Here is a 20,600-nt window from a genome sequence, read left to right as displayed (position 1 = left end):
AAGTTTGATTTAATTTGGGCTGAGAATTACACGCTTATCTACATTTTTTTCCCAGGCTAATTGGAAATTTCACAGCTTTTCACGAGTGGCCCAGGGATGATTACCAAGGTGCCTGGCTCTGGCGACCCCAGCAGGGCTGAGAGCAGAGCGGGCAGAGCTCGCTCCAGCTCCAGGGAGACAGGGATGTGGGATGCTTCAGACCTCCCTGGAGCTGGAGAGCCAGACAAGGTCAGGTTGTGAGAAACAACGGCTCACTTGGAAAATTTAAAAAGGTTTATTAAACCTTAACAAAAATACAGCAAAGGACTACATAAGGAAAAAGCTGCAGTGCTGGGAATTGCCCTCGTGCACACCACGTGGCTGGTTCATCTTCAAGATGGATGCTCAGTCTTTTATACCCCTGGAGGCTGCATCAGCCAGCCCTGGCCCCTCCCAAGGTCTGTCAGTCAGCTCTTCTTTGCCATTTATCAGTGCAAACTACTTCCTTGTAACTGGATTGGAGCTCAGGTGTTGCCATGCCTCACCCCCTAAGCACCCCCAAGCTTTTCCATTCCCAACTGCCCCATGCAAGGGGCACCTGTGCAGCTTCTTTGTACCTGTCCTGGACAGCCCAGGCTGTCTGATGGCAGCAATACAGGGGGAAAAGGGAACCATGGGGAGAACAGAGGACATCTGTCACAATTCAGGACATCCCTCTGGCTGTCCTGGGTTGCCACAACCCCTGCCAGGGGGCTCAGAGACCCTGGCACAGAGCCCAAGACTCCTGTGGTTTTGATTATGACCCATGGGAAAAATTACCACCCTAATATGAGGATCTGCAAGCCATGAAAGTCTAAGTAGAATAATAATTATTTTGTCACGGGGTGAGAAATAGATTTTTTGGGGTTTTTAGAATGGGGGTTCGGGGGGTGAGATAGAGGAATCTGAGCGTGTCCAGCCTTTCTCCTTCTTCTTCTTGGCCTCCATCTTCTGGGTGATGTTGGCACTTTTGGAATGGTTTAGAGTAGAAGCTCACTGTCTAACATAGGTGGTAAGTATTGGGAAGTTATTGTAAATATTGTACACGGAGTTTTTAGTATAAAAAGATAACGCCATCCTGAGGGTGGCCAGTGTGCCTCTGGCTGTCTTACTGAACAGACCTCGGCAGGACAGGAGAAAGAATTTTATAGATAAGGAACAATAATCAACCTTGAGAATGAGAACTGAAGAGTTCTGACTCCTTCTTTGGCCATCAGGCTGGGAAAGGAGACTTTCTAACACATCTCGGGGTCACTGTGAGCAGCACAGACCCCGAGAGACATCTAAACCACAATAACACAACTATACATCGCTAAAGCTTTTCCTAATATTCACACAACAGTTATCTTTTAATTGCCAGAGCCAATCACCTCATTATCCATGTACGACGAGGTGGAGATCCTGCCTTGGTGTCGCCTGCTGGGGGAAGAGGAGAGCAGCCCTTCCTGCCTCCCTGCCATGGAGCCGCCTGTGGGGCTGGGAAACAGCCGAATGCAAACACTAATTACCCTAATTGTGATACGGGCTGAACCTCCCACGCTGGGCTCGGTAACAGTATTTTTTGCTGGTTGTGTTCAGCAAAGAGGAAGCGCAAGAAAGCAGAGCCGAGCTGTGCTGAGCCAGGGCGCGTGTGGAGGAGTTGATGCTTCAGAGGCTGCTCTGCTGTCATCTCACACCTCACTCACCATGTAATCAGACACGAATCCCATATGCAAAGGAGACACTGCGGTAAAAAAAAAACACTTGAAAGTTTCTTATAGTTTTGTTCCATACAGACAGCACTGATCTCCCAAAACATTGGCATTTCAAGGTGTAAATGAGCCTCTCCTGCCTCTTGCAGGCTTTTCTAACTCCTTGTAAGCGAGGTTAAAGAAGGTGTGAGAAGCACTTAATTACAAACACACCGAACTCCTCTGACAAGCCCAAATGAGAGTTTGCCTAAGCAAGAATCATTTCAATCCCAGCACAGAGCCACCACAGTCTCTGAACCATGCACGGGGAGGTGAAGGCAGAATAATTTAAATAAAAGTCAGGGAAAAGAAATTCTTTGACTGCAAAGTTCATCAAGGAGGGTTGCTGTTTTTATAGAGCTACTGATCTCAAGGGAGGGAAGAGTTTGCAGATCCAGTGAGGGAAAAACACAGAAAATTTGCTCAGAAGTTTGAAACACAGACTGAAATTAATAGTGTGGGAGCTAACGCTTGGGTGAGTACTGCAAGAAATAGCCACTGAATTTGGAAGCTGAATTTTTAAACGTACTCACCTCATTTAGGCTGTTCCTTTCCTCACATTCACTTCCCATGAATATTCAAGCAGAGCAGAGAATTCTGGCAGGAATATTAGCGAGAGCAGTGCCAATACCAGAGCATATATTAGCTGGTCCTGGAAGGGATTCACAGGGAAGTGCATTCCAGAGCTGTAATTGCACTCGGCAGTGCCCATCCAGCAGGGCCTGGCAGTGCCCTGCCAGTGTTGGGCTGGGGCTGAGCACAGAGCCAGGCAGCTCCTGGGGCCATTCTGGGGGCTGGCACCTCCTCAGAGCCTGGGCAGCCCCAAAGGGACTGGCAGCCCCAGGCAAAGGTGCAGAAACCAAGGTGGGATGCAGGAGACTGTGAGACAGAACTCAGGAGAGCCTCAGCTCTAGAGCTCCTTCCACCCCAAGCTGTTCTGTGCCCATCCCAGGATGGAGACACCAGGAGAAGGGCAGGACACACCATGGGGACAGGGAACTGATGATCCCATTGAGTCTGGTCATCCTGATGAAGATGAGACCTGCCAATGCTTTAGCAGATCCCATTCTCTTCAGATGTGAATGGAGGACATTTGTCCCCCCATGGCAGCGAAAATTTATTGATTCTCTTGATGCCTTTTGCTCAGCACACTCCAATTTCTCTGTCCAGCAGAGAAATGCAGAGTGAAACCCATGAAAAATCCTGAGTGGGGCAGAGCTGGAGGATTTCTCTCCCAGCATTCACAGGATGGAGTCTGCAGAACAAAATGTGAGGGATTTTCTCCTGTGTAGTCCCACCTCAAGCCCACTGCCAGCTGCCCTCTCCCCCAGCAGCTGAAAGCACATTTTTGCTGAGGAGGAAGGAGGGCTGGTCCAGCATTGCCTATTTTTGGCAATGTCCATATATCTTGGGGAGCCTCTAGCCAGTGGATGAGATGGCACTGCAGGGGAAGTGGCACTGAACATATGGCTCTGCAGTGTGATTATTCACAGAAGTTTGATTTAAAGGTAGCAGGGAAGTAGGTGCAGGTCCCACAATCTGTTTAGGGGAAGCTGTGCCTTTCAAAGAGTTTTGAGGCTGTTTGCAGTGAAATCAGAGGTGACACTGAGCCAAGCTCAGTGATACCAGTGCTGAGAGCAGGGGGATGACGCCAAGGCAATCTGCAGGAGGTGCAGTTAGCTCAGGTGTGCCTGGGCTGGGCTCAGAGGTCACAGCACAGCAAGAGGCCCTGGTGCTGCTCAGGCTGGAAGTCTGAATCAATTTCAAGCAATTTTCAGAGCTTTTTTTTTTTTTTTTTTTTAGCTTTCAAATCTTAAAACAAACAAACAAAAAAAAGTGAGCATCAGAGAGCATGTGCAATGTCCCCACATGTGCTGAGCCCTGCCCAGGAGCAGGAGGGAGCCAGTGCTGAGCCCCAGCCTGCAGCAGGGTCCTGCTGGTCTGACACAGGCTACTCCATGTAAGCTTTAAAAGAAATAATTAGGTGCAGTACTTTAAAACACACACGGCAGCATTCTGCTGGTCAGATGACCTTAATTAGGCTGTAAAGTGTGGAAAATGTTAATAGGGAACAGTGCCTGCCTGGAGATGATAAATAAAATGCATTGATCTCTAAGTACCAAGCTGGCAATTCTTTATTTGGAGGAAAATATATGATTAAAAGTAATGCAGCAGTAAATATAGCACAGCTCCCCTGTCATCTGTTCTGGGACAGGTTAGTCAGGCACATCCCTGCCTCCAGTGCAGGAGCAGCTGCATGGAGCCACAGGTCAGCTCTGTACAGCAGCTTGGCTGTCCTTCCCAGCCTCAGAGCTGGGCTCCTTGCAGTCACTGATGTGTGCTGGTGAGGCAGAGGGAGATTTCCCTGGAAAATGCCACTTGAACTCCCAGCTGCCAAAGTGGGGAGGTCATCACTCACCTGCCTGTGTCACCTCCATCCTTCACCTGGTGTCACCAGCAGCTCCTGGGAGCCCCACGTGGCTCCTCCAGGGCACAGCTCCCATTTCCTCAGTGCCTCCTGCAGCAGCCCCAAGCCTGGAGGGTCAGTGCATGGTGCCCACACACCCTGGGGCACCTGGGGCCAGGTGGAGCCAGGTTTTCAATACCTGCTCATGGCCAGCCTGGCTATGAAGTGATTCTCTGCAGACCAGGAGTTCATTACTGGAGCTGTTGAGTGCAATTACATTTTCTAGGGCTCATCTGGGAGAGCAAAGGTGAATCTCTGCAAGAGCAGCAGGAAGGAGGATTTCAGCACTGGTGCATCCCAGGGGTTTGCAGGTGGTTTCCCCAGCAAGGCATGCTGGCAGCATATGCATCATCTCCTTCACATCCCACAGCTGGGGAATGGATTTTTCCCCTCACAAAGCCCCTTTCCTCTCTCTTAAGATGTGTCCCTCAGTGTTATTCCATCTGCAGTTCATGGGGCCACAATGTCTGGCACATCCTCTCACCACTGCCCCTTGCCTGGGGAGCAGAGGGGAAAGCAAGCAGGGAATTTATTTTGTTGGTTTTGCCATTAAGTGATTTCCACAGAGCTGAGGAAGTCAGAATGTCTTGGCAAAGGAGCCCTCGGTGAGCAGGGCTCAGCATTCCTCATTCCCACCATTCCCAATCCACAGGGTGTTTTGCTGGCCCCTTCGTCTCACCTCTCAGTCTCCAGTGCTCCTGTGCCTGTCACTTTCACCCCTGTATCTCTCCCAAAGCTGAAGAAAACCTGGAATCATCCCACACTTCTGCTGCTGGGAGATGGGCAAACAGCTTCAGCATCAGATTTTTAGGCTACAGGCACAAAACCTGGGCACAGTGTCTGCCTGGGATTGCTCACATCCCTCCTTTTCACCCAGAGGTGCTTTCTCTGTCCAGACTGCAGTACTGGTTTTGCACGACACATGCTTGGTTTGGGATGTGTTTTAAGGGACTTCTCTGCAGAACTAGGTATTAAATTCCTTTCTAATTCATGCTTGTTTGGTGCCAGAATTGTGTTATCATACACCAGATGGAGCTAAGTAAAAATACCACGAGTGCTGCAGTATATTGATGTGATAGATATATAATAATTAGATGTGCTGTAAAGCTATTAAGGCTGCAAATCTGAAGTATCTATTATATTTTCTCCATTTCTATTTCCACAGCATCCCTCCTAGCATGGTGACAACTGGCAATGTTAACATCTACATACATCTTTTCTTTTTTTTTTTTTTCAGGCTGTAATATCTGCAGGATTTATCTCAGTGTGACTCAGTCTATCTGATGAGAACAAATGGAAGCAAAGCCCTGTCCCTGCACAGGAGAACTCTGGGGGGATTCCCCCAGCCCGTGGGTGTGGGAGCAGCAGAGCTGTGAGGGTGGGACAGAGCTCAGAGCGCCCAGTTTCTGCTGGGGCAGTGCAGGGGTTTGCAGGGAATGCAGCGTGGGGACAGTGCTCCCTGCTTGCAGGCAGCAGGAACGCACCCTCGGAGCTGCATCTCCCGGGGATGCCAGCGGCTCCTCAGGGATTCCTCAGGGCTGGAGGGCCCCGTTCCAGGGGCAGGCTCAGTCTGCAGGGAGAGGAGCACGTCTGAGCCAGCATGGGGGATGAGCCACCTGCCTCTGGCAGGTCCACTGGAAAAGCATCCCTGGACCAGCACGTCTCTCCTGCATTTTCCTCTCCAGTATCCCTTAAATTAAAGGACCAGCACCCCCAGGCTTGCACCCGATGGCTCAGGCAGCAGCAGCAGCCAAATGTGCAGGGGGATGAGCTGCCAAAGCATTTACTGTGTTTTTGTGGAGAGATGGCAGCTGGCAGGGGGTGCCCTGGCTGGACCATCAGCCTGGAGCATCCCTGCAAGGCTTTGCTGGAAAACCACCCTCCCTCCCTGGTGCTTCTCCTCTGCTCCCATCGCACCCCACACACCCAAAGGCACCTGGGCTCCCTTGGCCGTGCCAGAAATGCCATCCCCACCCTGCTGCCCCCATTCCTGGCAGGGGAAGCAGCTCCCAGCCCTGGTTGGTGCCAGGCACCAGCCCCAGCACAGCCTCCCACCCCTTATCCATCGGATTTTCCAAGTGCCTTTGGGCTGTTGTGTTGGCATTTCTCCCCTGAAACACTGGATTTTGTAGCTACCCTGTCATCTGTGATGAGTGGGCTCTATTTTAAATCACTCTTTGTGCTATTCAAAAAAAAAAACATGCCGCTTCCAAGAAAAACATAACGACAATCCCACAAAAAGCCACCTCAGGAGCCCTGTGCCAGCTCCATGCAGAGCAGCAGCAGATGCATTCACAGAATCGCAGAATCATTCATCTTGGAAAGTACCTCCAAGATCATCAAGTCCAGCCAAACACCACCTTGCCCACTAAACCTTGTTGTCAACTGCCACATTTACTCATTTTTCCAGCACCAGTGTTCCTGGAGCTCAAGGCTCTTCTAGGCTCAAGCCTAACCCTAAGCCTTACCCTAACCTCAACTCTTTAAAATATAAAGGGGAAGGAGGATGTTTCCTGCAAACACAGATTTCAAATAAATCTTACTTAAAGTAATTGAACAAGCAGCATTTATTTTTCCTCACATTTTAATTTTCCTGCCAGGTTCCCTGTCAGTTTAACTCACAGGTAATGTGATTTTTTTATCAGTGAGCTGGGGGCATGTCTGTGGGATGCTATGAGCTCTGAACCCCTAAAGATGCTTCAGGATCTTGGCACATCTGTCCAAGGCCCATGGGGTTGCTGCCATCCTGCCTGTCTTGGATGATGTTTCTGCCCTCTTGGGACACAGTGTCCCCCCTCTGTGTCCCCCCTTCACCTGCACAGCCCTCCCTTTCCCCAGAGCTGCAGCCAAACCTCCAGAGTTCCTGCTTGCAGTTTTTAAAGAGCTTTGGGATACATTAGACAGGATAAAAATTTTATAAGGGAATCATTATACACACTTTTATATGTATAACCCTCATGTTTCAGGGTAAAAGGCACCTTTTAACTGCCTGGGGTAAGGGGGAACTCCTCCACCAGGTGCATTAGAGCCTAATTGTTTGTCATGGATGTTATGTGGTAAGTTTTTAATAAAACCTCCAGACTTTCCTGAAGGCTCACACACTAAAAAAGTCTCATGGGAAAGGACACGTGGGTTTGGGTGCAGGGCAGGGTTCACCATCAGCCACATCCTCCACACTTTCCTGAAGGCTCACGCACTAAAAACAGTCTCATGGGACAGAACACTTGGGCTCGGTGCAGGGCAGGGTTCACCATCAGCCACAAAGATTGGAGGGAACTGCCTGCCCACAAGCCTGGGAAAGGGCCTGGGCACTGCCACAGCCATGGTGGGATGGGGAGCTGAGGAGGGGCTCAGGCCCAGCCCATCCCTGACTCCCTGAGCAGCTGCTCAGGGTCCCCCTGCTCCCCACCCAGCCCCTCTGCCAGCCCTGCCGGAGCACAGCGCCTTCCTCCTACAGCAAACACAGCCAGCAAACCTGTTTACATGCGAGTTGGGAACGGTGTCACATCCCCTAAGTGTCTTAAAGTAATACCCGATGATATTCTCTCCTTCAGTAAACATATTGATTAGATTACAAATAAGATTACGAGTGAACACGGCCCTCGCGCAGCGCCGCGGTTCCTCCTGCCAAGCAGGCTCGAGTTCATTTGTTACAGAAGCTCCTGATTATTGTGATTTAACGTGACTCTGCTCTTCCTCCCCCACGGGGACACCAAACAATTAGTGGCTGCATTTTGGGGTGATTATAACATACCTTGGGGGTGTTCAGGAGGCAAAGAATTAAAGAGCGAAGGATTTAACGACCTAGAAAACAGCGATTGCCTGAGATGGGCTGCCCGTGGGGTGGTGTGACCTGGAATCCACGCAGCAGCCAGGACTGGGACATGGCAGGGCTGCCAGCCAGGACCAAGCCAGCCCCTGAGCCACAGGGTGACATTGGAGTGTGGCTTTGGGAGCATCTTGAAGTTTTACAGTGACCTCTGGACCCGGGGAAATGGGAAAAGGAGCAGACACAAACCTCTGATTGCTGCCAGCAGCATGGATGGATGGATGGATGGATGGATGGATGGATGGATGGATGGATGGATGGATGGATGGATGTGATGCAAGCAGGGTCACACCACTGCTGTCCCCACAGCCTGGACCTGCACCCATCTCTCCCCTTCACTGCATCCCTCACTGATGGATGAGGGGAGGCAAATCCCTGTGATGCACAGCTCAGCACAGATTAACTGGGATTTAGGGCCAGGTGCCACAGGGATCCTGGCTGGATCCAGGCAGCTGGGAAGTGCACACCAGCCTGCCCCTGCACGCAGCAGTCAGGGTTAGGGTAAGGGCAGGAGGCAGCAGTGAAGGAGAAGAACCCAGACAGACCCTGCTCTGCAGCCCCGCAGTCCCAAAGCACATTCCTGGCATAGTTGGGATTTTTTACCTCCAGCATCCACAGCTCCCGGCTCAGTTTACCTCCACCCTTTCCAAACACAACTCACGTGGACCCTCATCCATTTGCAACTTGCAGGAATTGCAGAGCTTGAAAGAAGGGGGGAAATTAAGAGGCAGTGTTTAAAGTGTTGGTTCTGTGTGTACTGTGCTTCTTGTCACCGATTTTCTTACATCTTGCCATCACCAGGAGTTCCCTTTGAACAGCTCTGTCCTGTTTGTAAATGTTTCTAATCGACAGTTTCATTTTCTTCTGTACCTTTTTCCCTCAGCTTGTACCTGCCTTTGCTCTTGTAGCTCAAGACATTTGCTCCACTCAGTGACTGTGCCTCCCAAAAAGACTTACATACTTAAATAGTGTGGGGCAGCCATTCTGATCAAACCCTACTGAAGCACACATTCCTTTTCTTTAAATTAATTTTTTTTAATTGAAGTTCGGCGGGGAGGGATGATGTAGCATCATCCAAGCTACATCCCCTTTTCTCCCCCTGCTTATTTTCTATTATTTAACAGTCAGCAAATTATTAATATTAAGCAGAAAAAAAGCATTGCCCCCACCGCAGGCCGCGGTTTGGGCAGGGCTGTGTTTTCCTGCGGGGATGGAGAGGGGAATGGAGAGGGGAATAGAGAGGGAAATGGAGCCGGGATGGAGCCGGGATGGAGAGGGGATGGAGAGGGGATGGAGCCGGGAATGGAGCTGGAAATGGAGAGGGGAATGGAGAGGGGAATGGAACGGGGATGGAGAGGGGAATGGAACGGGGATGGAGAGGGGAATGGAGAGGGATGGAGCCGGGATGGAGCCGGGAATGGAGCTGGGAATGGAGAGGGGAATGGAGAGGGAAATGGAACGGGGATGGAGAGGGGAATGGAGAGGGATGGAGCGGGGATGGAGCCGGGATGGAGCCGGGAATGGAGCTGGGAAAAGGGGAGCCGGAGCAGGGATGGAGCCGGAGCAGGGATGGACCCGGAGCGGGGCCGGAGCGCTCGGGCGCGGCGTAGCCGGGCTCAGAGCACCCTCTGCCGCCTGGCGAGGCGAGCTGGCCGCGCGGGCTCCCAGCCTTTCCCTGCGCAGGGAGAAAACGGATACGGCTCCTTCCTAATGAAATCACAGCAATTACAGAGCGTTTCCCAGCCGAGGGTTTCCGTGCCCTCCCTCAGCGGGGATTCAGCTGAGGCACGGAAGGGATGCAGTCGGTGTTAATCCCCTCTGACAGGTGGAGGCTCGGGAAAACAAGAACCAGCTGCCTCCACGATTCTCACCTCTTTGTATTCTTTTTCCCAGGAGTTATTATTGCTTCTCCCTCGCCCCCCCGGGCAGGGAGAGCCCAGCACTGACCTCTTTCCTCGCCCCCACCCGGCTCCACTCTGCCCCGGCCCTCTGCCATTAAACTCTTGCTGAGTGTTCAACTACTTTGTCAACGCTTTGATTTCTTTTTTTACCTCAACTTCTCACACTTCCTCACACCACTCCCTTTCCAAATCCAGCCACAAAATACTCTACAACCAGAGTGCTTCCTGAATATAAGGGAAAAAAACCCAGGAATTTTCCTTGGAAAATTTCCTTAGCATCCCCATCCTCAGAGGCAGCATCCCTCTGCAGTTTCCACGTGCAGGAGGAAACATCCAGGAGGCTCCTTGCTAAACAGTTATAAAATTATTCCATTTTACATCTTTAAGCAGCTTTGAGTGACACACTCCCCAGTTCTGCAAAATCAGCTTTTGTCAGGATCAGGGATACAGGAGAGCTGGTGGGTCACAGAGTCAGCCCTGCTTGCATTTTTCAAAAACTTGCATCTTATATATAAAGCTGACTTTTATAAATATCTCTCAGAGTATGCATGTATTTATAGATAAATATATATACAGACACACATATTTCATATATATATATCTATCTATCTATCTATATATATCTGTCCGTAATTTAGGTGGGCTGGGAGCAGGCACAGCCCACACCAGGAGAAGCCTGGGGGATCCCAAACCTCCTGACTGTCGCTCCATGCTCACCAGGCAACTTCACAAACTCACAGAAGAATCCATCCAAGCCTACAAACCCTCCAAACAGCACTTCCCATCTCCAGAATGTGATGTTGGCACTGGGGTTTGAGCCCTCATCTCCTCCACGGCCATGCTGACCACACTCACCCACCACACTCCACCTTCCCTGCTCCCTGCCTGCTTCTGTTGCCAAGGAGATGGGGATGCTCACACAGACCTGCTTTGTGTTGTGTAGGTATCAGGTTTGGCTATTTTTAGGGTATTTATTTTTTTAAATTATGGGCAGTGCCAGGCATATTCCCACAAGATGAAAGTGCTCAGAGCTTTCAGCTCACCCACCCTGCACTGCCTCACACCTTGGCTGTCCAGGTCTCTCATTTTCCTCTTCCCAGCCATCAGCTCCTGCCCTCACCCTGCCCACATGGGCTCCTGAGCATTTTTCCATCAAGGAACTGAGTTTTGGGGAGTTGTTCTGGGATCAGGCTACAGGGGCAGGAGGGACAGGCCTCCCCTGGGTGGAGAGGAGAGGGCTGGATGGGAATGGTGCCCATCTCCACTGGCACACTCAGCTCCACCAGCACAGCTGGTGTAGAGCTGTGCTCTAAATGGAGGCCTTGAAATATCTGTAGCAAGAATAAGCAAATACACACAAAATATATTCCCACCACTTGAGTAAGTAGGAAAAGCAGGAATTCACACCACACGAATAGAATTAAAACAACAAACAAAAAACCCTATAGGAAGGAAATCCACAACTTCAAATCACACACCACTGCTGTGCATCAGTGTGGAAAGTGAGAATATAATTTTTTTAAAGGAACTTAACTCTTATTACTCAAATATAAATGATCAATCCCATCAATTCCACCTGAAGGTGAAGTGCCTTGCCTACAACTTACCGAGATTTTACTCTTGTCCCTCTCAAAGTGGAGCAAAGGAGCTGAACAGTGACACACTCAACACGACATGAGGATTTTCATTTTCACTGAGAGAGGCTGTGCCTAAACATCAGCACGTTGCTCTCCTGGGAAATTAGATATATTGTTCTTCATATTCCAATCTGCCATAATTGGGCAACTCTCCAACGTGTTCTCTCAAAATTAGAGCACCAAATGTATCACAGCAAACTAGAAAGCACTCACAACTTTTTTTTTTTTTTTTGGCATCTTGATTTTGTTATTGGATTGCAAAAGTACATAAGTGCTTAAGTTAAACCATGCAGTACTTTTACAGAGCAGTAAAAGCCAGATTTGTTATGCATTTATGCAGCACTTTCACAGCAGCATGGTACCATATCACAGCCCAAACGCTGCTTGTGTTGTTTGTACAAGTCCTCTGTTGACTTCAGAACAGGGAAACTCCCAGGAGGAAACCAGACAGGGTGCAACCCAGCTGCTTGCAGAGAATAACAGTAAATAAGCTGAGCAGGAAAACAAAGGGAAGATAAACTGTTTCACAGGAAAGTTATTTCTGAGGGGGCAGAACAAAGTAAGATCAGGCAGTGGCTATGAGGCCTCCCCACAATGTGCCCAGAGCTCCCCTCACCTTCCCACATCTGCAGCAGCACTGGGCAAGTTTCCCTCAGCTGACACAGGAAAACATGACTGAATTCCCAAAAGCAAGTTTTAAAGAATGTATTCCCTTTCTCTAGCAGCTCTATGGCATTTAATAACACAAAATGAAGGAGCTCTGGCTTGCTCCTGCTGGGCTCAGGCACAACCATTCCCTGGACTCCAATGGGAGAGAGGAGAGTGCAGGGTTTGGCCACAACAGATTTGCAGGGGGAGGACAGATCTGGGCTATTAAAATGCAGTTTTAATACCTCTAGTTGTCATCCTGTGGGATATCCTGACTGGGGGAAGCTTTTGTTGTGGGCAAATAAAAGTCAGGCCAGCCATGAAGGTGCTGCCCTCCCTATTCATCCCTCCAAGAAACATCTAAATTCATCAGCCTGGCAACTTCCATAGACAGGGAAATGTCACCTGCTAAAAAACCTCCCCAAATACTGAGGAGCAATCCTTGCCAGGGGACTGCTCACATGGCATTCCCAAAAATCTAAAGATTGGGATCAACCCACACTACCTAAACCTTTTCCTCCTGGTACTTTAGACCACATTCTAACACATCAGCTCCTTGCCTAAAGCCCTGCTGTGCAAAAATCCTGGCACAAGCCAAGAGGTCTTTGGAGAAGGGACCCTCCCACCCTGCACACCCAAGCACAGGGCTCTGCACACTCACCTGGGCAGGTGGATCCACACTCCACACTGGAGGGAAATGTCACTCCTGAGAGTGCCACCACCCCAGCCCAGCTGCCACCCTCCCTCACTTACCCCAACAGTCAACACTCTGCAGATGGACAAACAGCTGTAAAGCTAAGAAAAGGGTTAAAATTGTCACTGGAGCTCTTTTAAATTTGTAATTTAGACAATCTCAGAAATGTGGGGAAACTTCTTGGATCATGGGGAAACCTCCAATAAAATCTTAATTACTGTGAAATTGGTGTTATTTATCATGCATGCATCTCTCACTACACATTAAAAGGTTTCCTGAAAACATATCTATTTAATGATAAACCTGTGAAATAAGAACAGGCTGAATTCAGAGTGCCTTATTCTATCCTACTTGTTCTGATCAATTTTTCTGCTGGGAAAAGAATGATGCCAACAGTTCAGCAACATTAGAGCTATGCAGTACCCAATCAAAGGTGTTTAAAAAAATAGAGGGACATCAAGACTTCTGTAAAACAAGGCAGAGAGCCCACTACAAGTCACAGACTTACAAGAGAGAAGGAACCTGTCCCTGACACTGAGCTGAAATAAAGGTGCAATAAACCCTCACTGGCTGACACACACAGAACATCCCAGCTGGCAAACTGCAGTTTTGGGGGTGCTTACAACAAAGGTGCATCAGTCTTGGTACAGAGATCCAAGGAGAGGGGCAGTGAATTCTCTCCCACATTCACCCTCAGTCTCTGGTGGAGCTGGCACAAGCTTTGGGGCCAGGAAAGAATCACAATTCCTCTCTCTACAGGTCACTAACACACAAGAGTGCTGTTCTACACAAGTATTGCTCTGTAAATGCCACCCCTCCCCAGCTGTGACTTCAAAATGTCAAATTTCTGAGCAGCTTCAAAAAGAGCTGCTGGTTTTTTATCATAAAAAAAACCAAACAACAAATGAACAAAAGTCCTCAACTGCTGTGCAATGAGAACTCCTCACAGTGCCAGTGTACTGACAATAATGTGCCAATTCCCCAGTCCAAATCTCCATGAATTTGAACTACTGGAGGGAGATGGATGTTACCAGCTTTCTGACTAACAGGAACATTAACCTTTTAGCTGAGAAAAAATTATATGGATTGAAGGGCTACCTGTGCACTTAAAAGCAATGTTATTTAAAACAGAACCAAGAGCTCTCCTCTTACAGGAGATCTCTCCCTCCTCCCTTGGCCTTTCTAGAATATTTCTAAGCTACCAAGTAGGGAGAGCAAAGAACAGCACACCATGGAACAACTTTAATTTTTCAGTTTCTTCCCCACTTACCTGCCACAGCTTTGCAGACTGTGCCCAGTCAGGGCCTGGCCAGTGGTGATTAACAATTAAACCAGCTCCTGCTACAATTCAAGGGATGCTCTGACAGCATTTTGGCCAAAAGTCAAAGGTGTCTCTTTCCACTTAATACAATGACACAATTTAAAGGCTGTTTGGAGTTTACAAACAATGAGAGGCTTGGGTGTCACACACAGTGTCAGTGAGCACATCCCTTCAGGAGCTGATCCTTTTTCAGACACACTCATCTCCCACAGGCCTGCTGCCAGTGCCTGCTCACAGCAGGGCTTGGGGCAGCAGCCTCTGGACAGATTTGTCTGTATGCAAGGAATAATCATCAAATTAATGTACTAGCAGGATTAGGCTCTCAAAATTATTAGGTTAATTGGTCCATGAGAGGAGGAATTTAAAAAAATACAACCCAAAAGCTAAATATTCAGTATAGATCAGAGATGCTTCTCAGATTTTCATGTTGATAATCAGAAGTGTCCCTGGTTATTTTCTTTCATAATTGTGCTCCAAATTGTGTTTTGTGCCCTAGCTTCTTCTGCAAACCACTTTAGCTGTGTTTGAGGGAGCAGGCTGCCCTCAAGGAGAGGCTGTTTTATTAAACCTTCACTAGGCAAACACAAAATATTTCAGATGTTTCAGACACCTTTCCCTGCTTAAAAACCAACCAAACCAGACCCACTGCCCACTGATGCTACTCCAAGACCCCTAACACAACAATCAAATGCCAAGATTGATGAAATCACACACCTACAAAATACTGATAAAACAAAACAGTATAAAAGCATCCCAAAGTGCATCTTCAGCAAACAGTATCCCCTCAAGTAGACTCATCTTTTACTGCACCAAGAAAAATAAATCCAAGTGGAGAAAAGATTTAGAGAGAAAAATACATTAGCAAATACAGATAAATTTGTTTTTAATAAAGGAGTTAATTTTCTTTCAATCCTATATAAAACAATAGCAATTAAAAACTTCATTTTTGAAAGTAAAATATTTACATATGAACAAGTAACTGTGCAAAATTTACATGAAAAAAAAATGGAAAGACAGGATTTCCTAAGAGACAAAATAAAAGGGGTGTAACAGTTGTCAGGTGTTGATAAAAATACTGATCAGCATTCAGTTTACACGCAAGAGAGTTAAATTCTACCATGAGAGTTCACACAAAGAAAGCCAAAGTATTTACAGTCATAAAAGTACTATCAATAGACAATTTAATACAATAACCTCTGAAAATATAAAGAACCAATTAGTATATTTGTAATAAAAAAATAGGTACAAAGAAGGGACTTTGCTCTGGACATCTTTAAAGTAGGCCCACAGCTTGCATACAGTCTTTTAGCAAAATAATTATAGTTTACATAGCCATTTTTATGTTATGTGCCAAAAATTATGTACAATTACTGACAAAATACACCAACCATTTTTCAACACTTGATTCACACTGAGAAAGTCTTTCGATGATTCCTCTCAACTTTTGATTTTATTTAATCTAAGCTTTCACTTTAGCTAAAAAACACAGTGCAAGTAAAATATATTTATGCTGAAAAGGTTTCTCTTTTTTTCCTTTTTTTCCTTTTTTAACTTTACAGCTTTACAAACTATAGCAAATAAAATGCATTTTTACAGATGCTGCTAAAACATTCAGAAGTAACCCTCCTTTATGGGATTTCAGGGCCTCTAATAAGCAATAATGTGATTAAAATTGAGGTTATGTTTAAAATTAACTGTATATCCCTCTAGATTTTGAGCATTTGGGGGAAAGATAAATATTCTTAAAAAATCAGTTTGCTTTGCTAACTGACTGTTTTCAAAAAAAAAAAGCTAAATGAAATGAGGTCATCTGCTGTAGACATATGCCTATGTAATGGATTTAGTTGAATAAAACTGAACTAAAATGAACAATTAATGTTGAAACTGCTACAGGGCTGACAAAGGGTAGCTAGTTATTTGCTAAACGATTCCATCAGTCTTTATATATGGCTTGTTTGGCAAGAAGGCCACTCAATCAAGAGATGAGTTAAAATTTAATTGTCCTTTTATAGTATCCACAGGCCTTGTAAGTATCCTCACTGTTACAGAAATGTATTTCTCTTATACTGAAGAGTTTATTTATAAACAGGAATATAAAACTGTTCCATGTAAAGAGGTGGTTGTTTTTTAAACAATATCCCATTCGCTTGTTACAAAAAGGCGTCATTTGCAAATATATTAAAAAATGTCCTCAGGCGTCTCTCCGTCAAAAATACCTTGATCTTTTCCATTTTACTTAAGGAATGCTTTGTATAGCAATAGTGAATGGCTTGTCTCTCGCTCATTTTCTAAACAAAATATGAGGTCCCTGAGGTTCACCCGCGTTATCCTCTGTCGCGTAAACTGTCTGGTTGTTCCAACTCCAGAGCTGCCTGGGACTGCTGCACTCGAACCAGATCCCTGGGAAACACAAGAACAGGTCAATCAGTCCATGCCTGAAAGCACTCCAAAACTTTTCAGAGAAAATGTGTGACCTAAAAGCTCTACACGGTCAGGTGTTGCTTTGATTTTTTAAAATTTTTTAAGCCTTCTGATGTTTACATTCTTGTAACAAACTTTTCCACACACTTTTTGTAAATAACTTATTGGTTTGCATTTTTTAATAGAAGAGGAGAAATTTGATAGACTGTTGGTTTGTTTAATTGGAGAGGCGGCACTTTTACCCTCCATGTCACTTTCGGAAATCTATAAATGTCAGAGTCAGAAAGTAAACTTCCGCTTTTTTACCTTAAGGACAGCAGCGTGTGCATGTCGTGTTATTCTGTGTCCTACAGTAACAGTCAGGCAAGCTGTACACTACCAGATTTGAGATTTCCTTTTTAATTCTGATTTGTTAACAACAGTTGAACAATCACAAGTTTTCAGTGGCATTCAATACAGACAATAAAGCCCCAAAGAACTGCCTGTGTTTTTAGGAAGGCGCTAAGGACAGGCAATCCCAACAACCAAACCAAACAGAACAGGATTTTTCACAATTCCAGCATACAGATGCCAAAGGCGGCCCTGGAGCTGCGGATGACCTGGGGAGCAGTCCTGTTCCAGGACGGTGAGGCCTTGAATCCATAATCTCCATGGCAGGGTGCTCCCCTTCTGATGAAAACAGCTGTAACCAAGCTCAGGACTAAATTTAGGAGAAGCTTTTCTAGACACAGTCACACATTCCCTAATGACCCCTCAATTCTTCTCCTTCTCTCAGCATCACTCATCCCTCTGGCACACACTGTGAGTTTCCCGGAGTGGCAGGATAAACAGGCATTATATTATTATATCAATCACTTATGGAGAAGAAGAAGAAGAAAGCAGAAAGCAGAAGGGAACAAACGAGCGGCACGGAGCGGGCCGGGCCGGGGCGCAGCTGCAGCTCCGCGCAGTGCCCGGCAGATGGCGCGCGCGGAGCGGAATGCGGGCAGCGCCCCAGCTCCAGCCGGGAACGTCTGCGCGCTGCCAGGCGATTTACCGAAATAAAGAATTATTCCGACAACGGGATCCATTCCTAAGGCTCAGCTACACATTCATTTTCCCCTCCAATTTAATTTATTATACTAATGCTATATTTTATTTTTTTAATGAAACTTTTATACTTTGCGACACCAAACACACCCCAGCAGTGAATACTTATCTGCCACTGTGCTTGGAGAATTTTCAAAGTTTTTTCTTAATAAAAACACCCCAAACGTGAAAAAAGCCGAAATCTAGAGTGGTGTATGAGCCATGTGAATAAGCTGTTGAGGTTCCCACTAACAGGTGTGAAAATAATGTATGTAATCAATGAACATTACTGATGATCAAACCAACCTAAACCTGCACTGGAAACGATCACTCTGGGTTAGCAGAACTCTGGGCAGTGCAGGTGAACTTGCTTCACCACAGTGCTAACAGGAAAGTCAGATTTTTGATTCTCATGCATTCTGTTGATCCAGTAAACACCAAATCACTAAAATTCTGTTGTTAGGGCTGCTCAAATGCTGGATTTTCAAGGAAAATTTTAAGCTTTGGACTATTTGGCCATCAAATTTTCACCAGCTTCAGAGGAAATTAGAAGATGCAGGACAGTATTAGATGCTAACTAAATTTTCTCATGTATGATTGCTAGAGAACAGAAAGAATGGCTGGAAGGGGTTTTATTCTTGTTTTAAAAATATTCTTTAGTGAAAGCTCAAGCCTGAGCTCTATTATGTAGACCATAATACTTGAAATGCAAAGGTAAAATTTCAGGAGTCATTAAAGACACAGAATTATGTATAGAATAAGTTAAGAAGCTTTTTGGTAACTTTCAGTAAAATCACATGCATATAAAACTCTCAAACTGACAGCAACCTGTTTTGTTGAATTTGGAAACAAAACAGTGCAATTACTACTTAGAAGTGATTTTACATGTAATTAAGAGTCAGCATTTGTAGACATCAAAAGCTTCCATTTACAAAACTGTGTCTAAGTAACAACAAACCTTATTTTCCACACTTCTTGTAATATGCCTTAACCACAAACTGCATACAAATGGTGACAAGTGGAGCCCAATTTAAAAATGTCAAGTGACACAGCAGCAAAAGCACAGCTGTGAGTATCAGATCAAAGGCAGCTGCTTCTTAATTAAGCAGACAAAAAGACTGGATTTCCAGGGAACCTGTAGTTAATTGGTTAACCAGTGATTAATCTAAGATAACTAAATTAGTCAGATTTAGAAGAAATACAAACAAGTGTTCACAGGAGATGCAAAATACATCCCATAACCTAAGTGACATTAACAGACCATTAAGGTGGCACAGCTGAGCATGCAGGAGTAAGCAATACCAACATTAACTCTGCATGAGGTACTTCAGCATATTCCTCTGAGACAACTTCATTTGTGTACACATCTATCTTTGCAAAGTGCCCCATTCTGTAATTTTCATAATTTTAAACCACATCTATAAACCTTTAATAGAGTCATTTGTCAGCTTATATAAAAACAAGTCTTATTCTCAGTAGCAGACATTTTAGTAAATTTCAAAACTTAAAATTACTTTAAAAGATGCTCAAGAGGCTTGAATTTTTATCAACAAAAATAATATTTACTAGTATTCAGATTTTTCTCTACCATTTTATATCAAGCACATGTAAATTATTGCTTCCAGCAGTTCAGTATAAAACAAGGTGAACTCTTTTGAGGCTTTTCTACGGTATAAATGCTTTAGCACTGAAAGTTCAGAATGCTCATGGAGTAATAAACAGGACTATTAAACTATTACTATTCTGTCACTTGCTATCAGACACAAAAACCCATGGGGAAAATCCTCAAATTATGAAGAGAGCTTTTGGTCCAACAAATGACAATTTTCAAGAATGTTTTGTTCTTTTTAAACATTAGAGAAATCCCATATTGAATGTCTCATGCAGAAAGCAATTTTATACCATTTCTTGTTTATTAACTTGTTTAGAAATACAGCAGGTAATCATGTACCAGAATGTAAATTAAATGAATCAGACACTGAGCATTCCAATACCTAGTCTGCAGAGAATTTTTTAAAAGACAGATTCAACAGAAGAATATACAGAGGATGTGAAAGAACATCCTGATCAGATGGAACTGGTCAAACTGATCTGCTGTGGAGACACTAAAACTAAGGCCAATCAACTGCTGAAGAGAAAAATTAGGTAAGCTCCTGTAACTTGAAGCTCCTGATGTCAAATTTAGCAGTGACTTAATTCACCCCGCCTACCTCAGCATTACTCTGCACTTCAAGTTAGACTGGTTATAACCACAAAAATTTCCTTCCCAAACTAGAGAGGCCCAAAAAGCTGAGACTTGTTCGATCAGAGATGGTTTTTCTAAGATCCCTCCAGTCCCATGAATCAGGGAATGACCACTCAGATTCTATTCCCTATGCCACTACACGTGCTAAAAATTGATCCTGGCCTTGGAGTGAGCAAATCTGAACACAAAACACTTCTGCTGCTCAGGGAGCTTCCATAAACTGGGGAAAAAGCTCTGAACAGAAAGGTTTGCACAGAGGCTGAGGCAGCAAAACCAAAAGTGACAATTATACTGTACCTCTGTCCCTGATCCAGATCCTGGGGAATCTACTTTCCTTTTCTTCCTGGGACCAATGGCAGCTAACGCAGTCAGGTTGGCATCCCTCTGTCTCATTTGTGCTAGCTCTTGCTGCTGCATCTGTGTGCACCAGAACAAGGATGGGTCATTATTTCTCTTTCAACTTCCAAAATAAAAGTTTATGTTAAGCTCAGCACTCACCTCCTTGGCCTTCTGTTTCAACCTAAGCTGTTCTGGATCTTCTTGTCGAGATCGAGACTGTGTTGATAAAGGAGGAGCAGGAGGTGGTTGGAGGAAAAGAAAGAAAAAATAACTCAGTTACAA

At 45.8% G+C, this 20,600-nt stretch overlaps 1 protein-coding gene across 1 annotated transcript in view; it reads right to left on the bottom strand.

The window, feature by feature from the left end:
- Nucleotides 1-15,103: 15,103 nt before the first annotated feature.
- The window catches only part of TAF4 (TATA-box binding protein associated factor 4), a 34,082-nt gene continuing 28,585 nt past the window's right edge, over nt 15,104-20,600 (bottom strand). The window contains exons 13-15 of the mRNA XM_031059114.1: nt 20,478-20,534; nt 20,277-20,396; nt 15,104-16,645 (exon numbers count right to left, since the gene is read on the bottom strand). Coding sequence (XP_030914974.1) covers nt 16,478-16,645; nt 20,277-20,396; nt 20,478-20,534 — 345 coding nt within the window. The 3' untranslated portion in view covers nt 15,104-16,477. The remainder of the gene's footprint in view (nt 16,646-20,276; nt 20,397-20,477; nt 20,535-20,600) is intronic.

Source organism: Geospiza fortis, unplaced genomic scaffold (assembly GCF_000277835.1).
Source record: "Geospiza fortis unplaced genomic scaffold, GeoFor_1.0 scaffold361, whole genome shotgun sequence".
In the NCBI taxonomy this organism is placed as follows: Eukaryota; Metazoa; Chordata; class Aves; order Passeriformes; family Thraupidae; genus Geospiza; species Geospiza fortis.
This window is presented reverse-complemented; position numbering and strand designations above follow the sequence as displayed.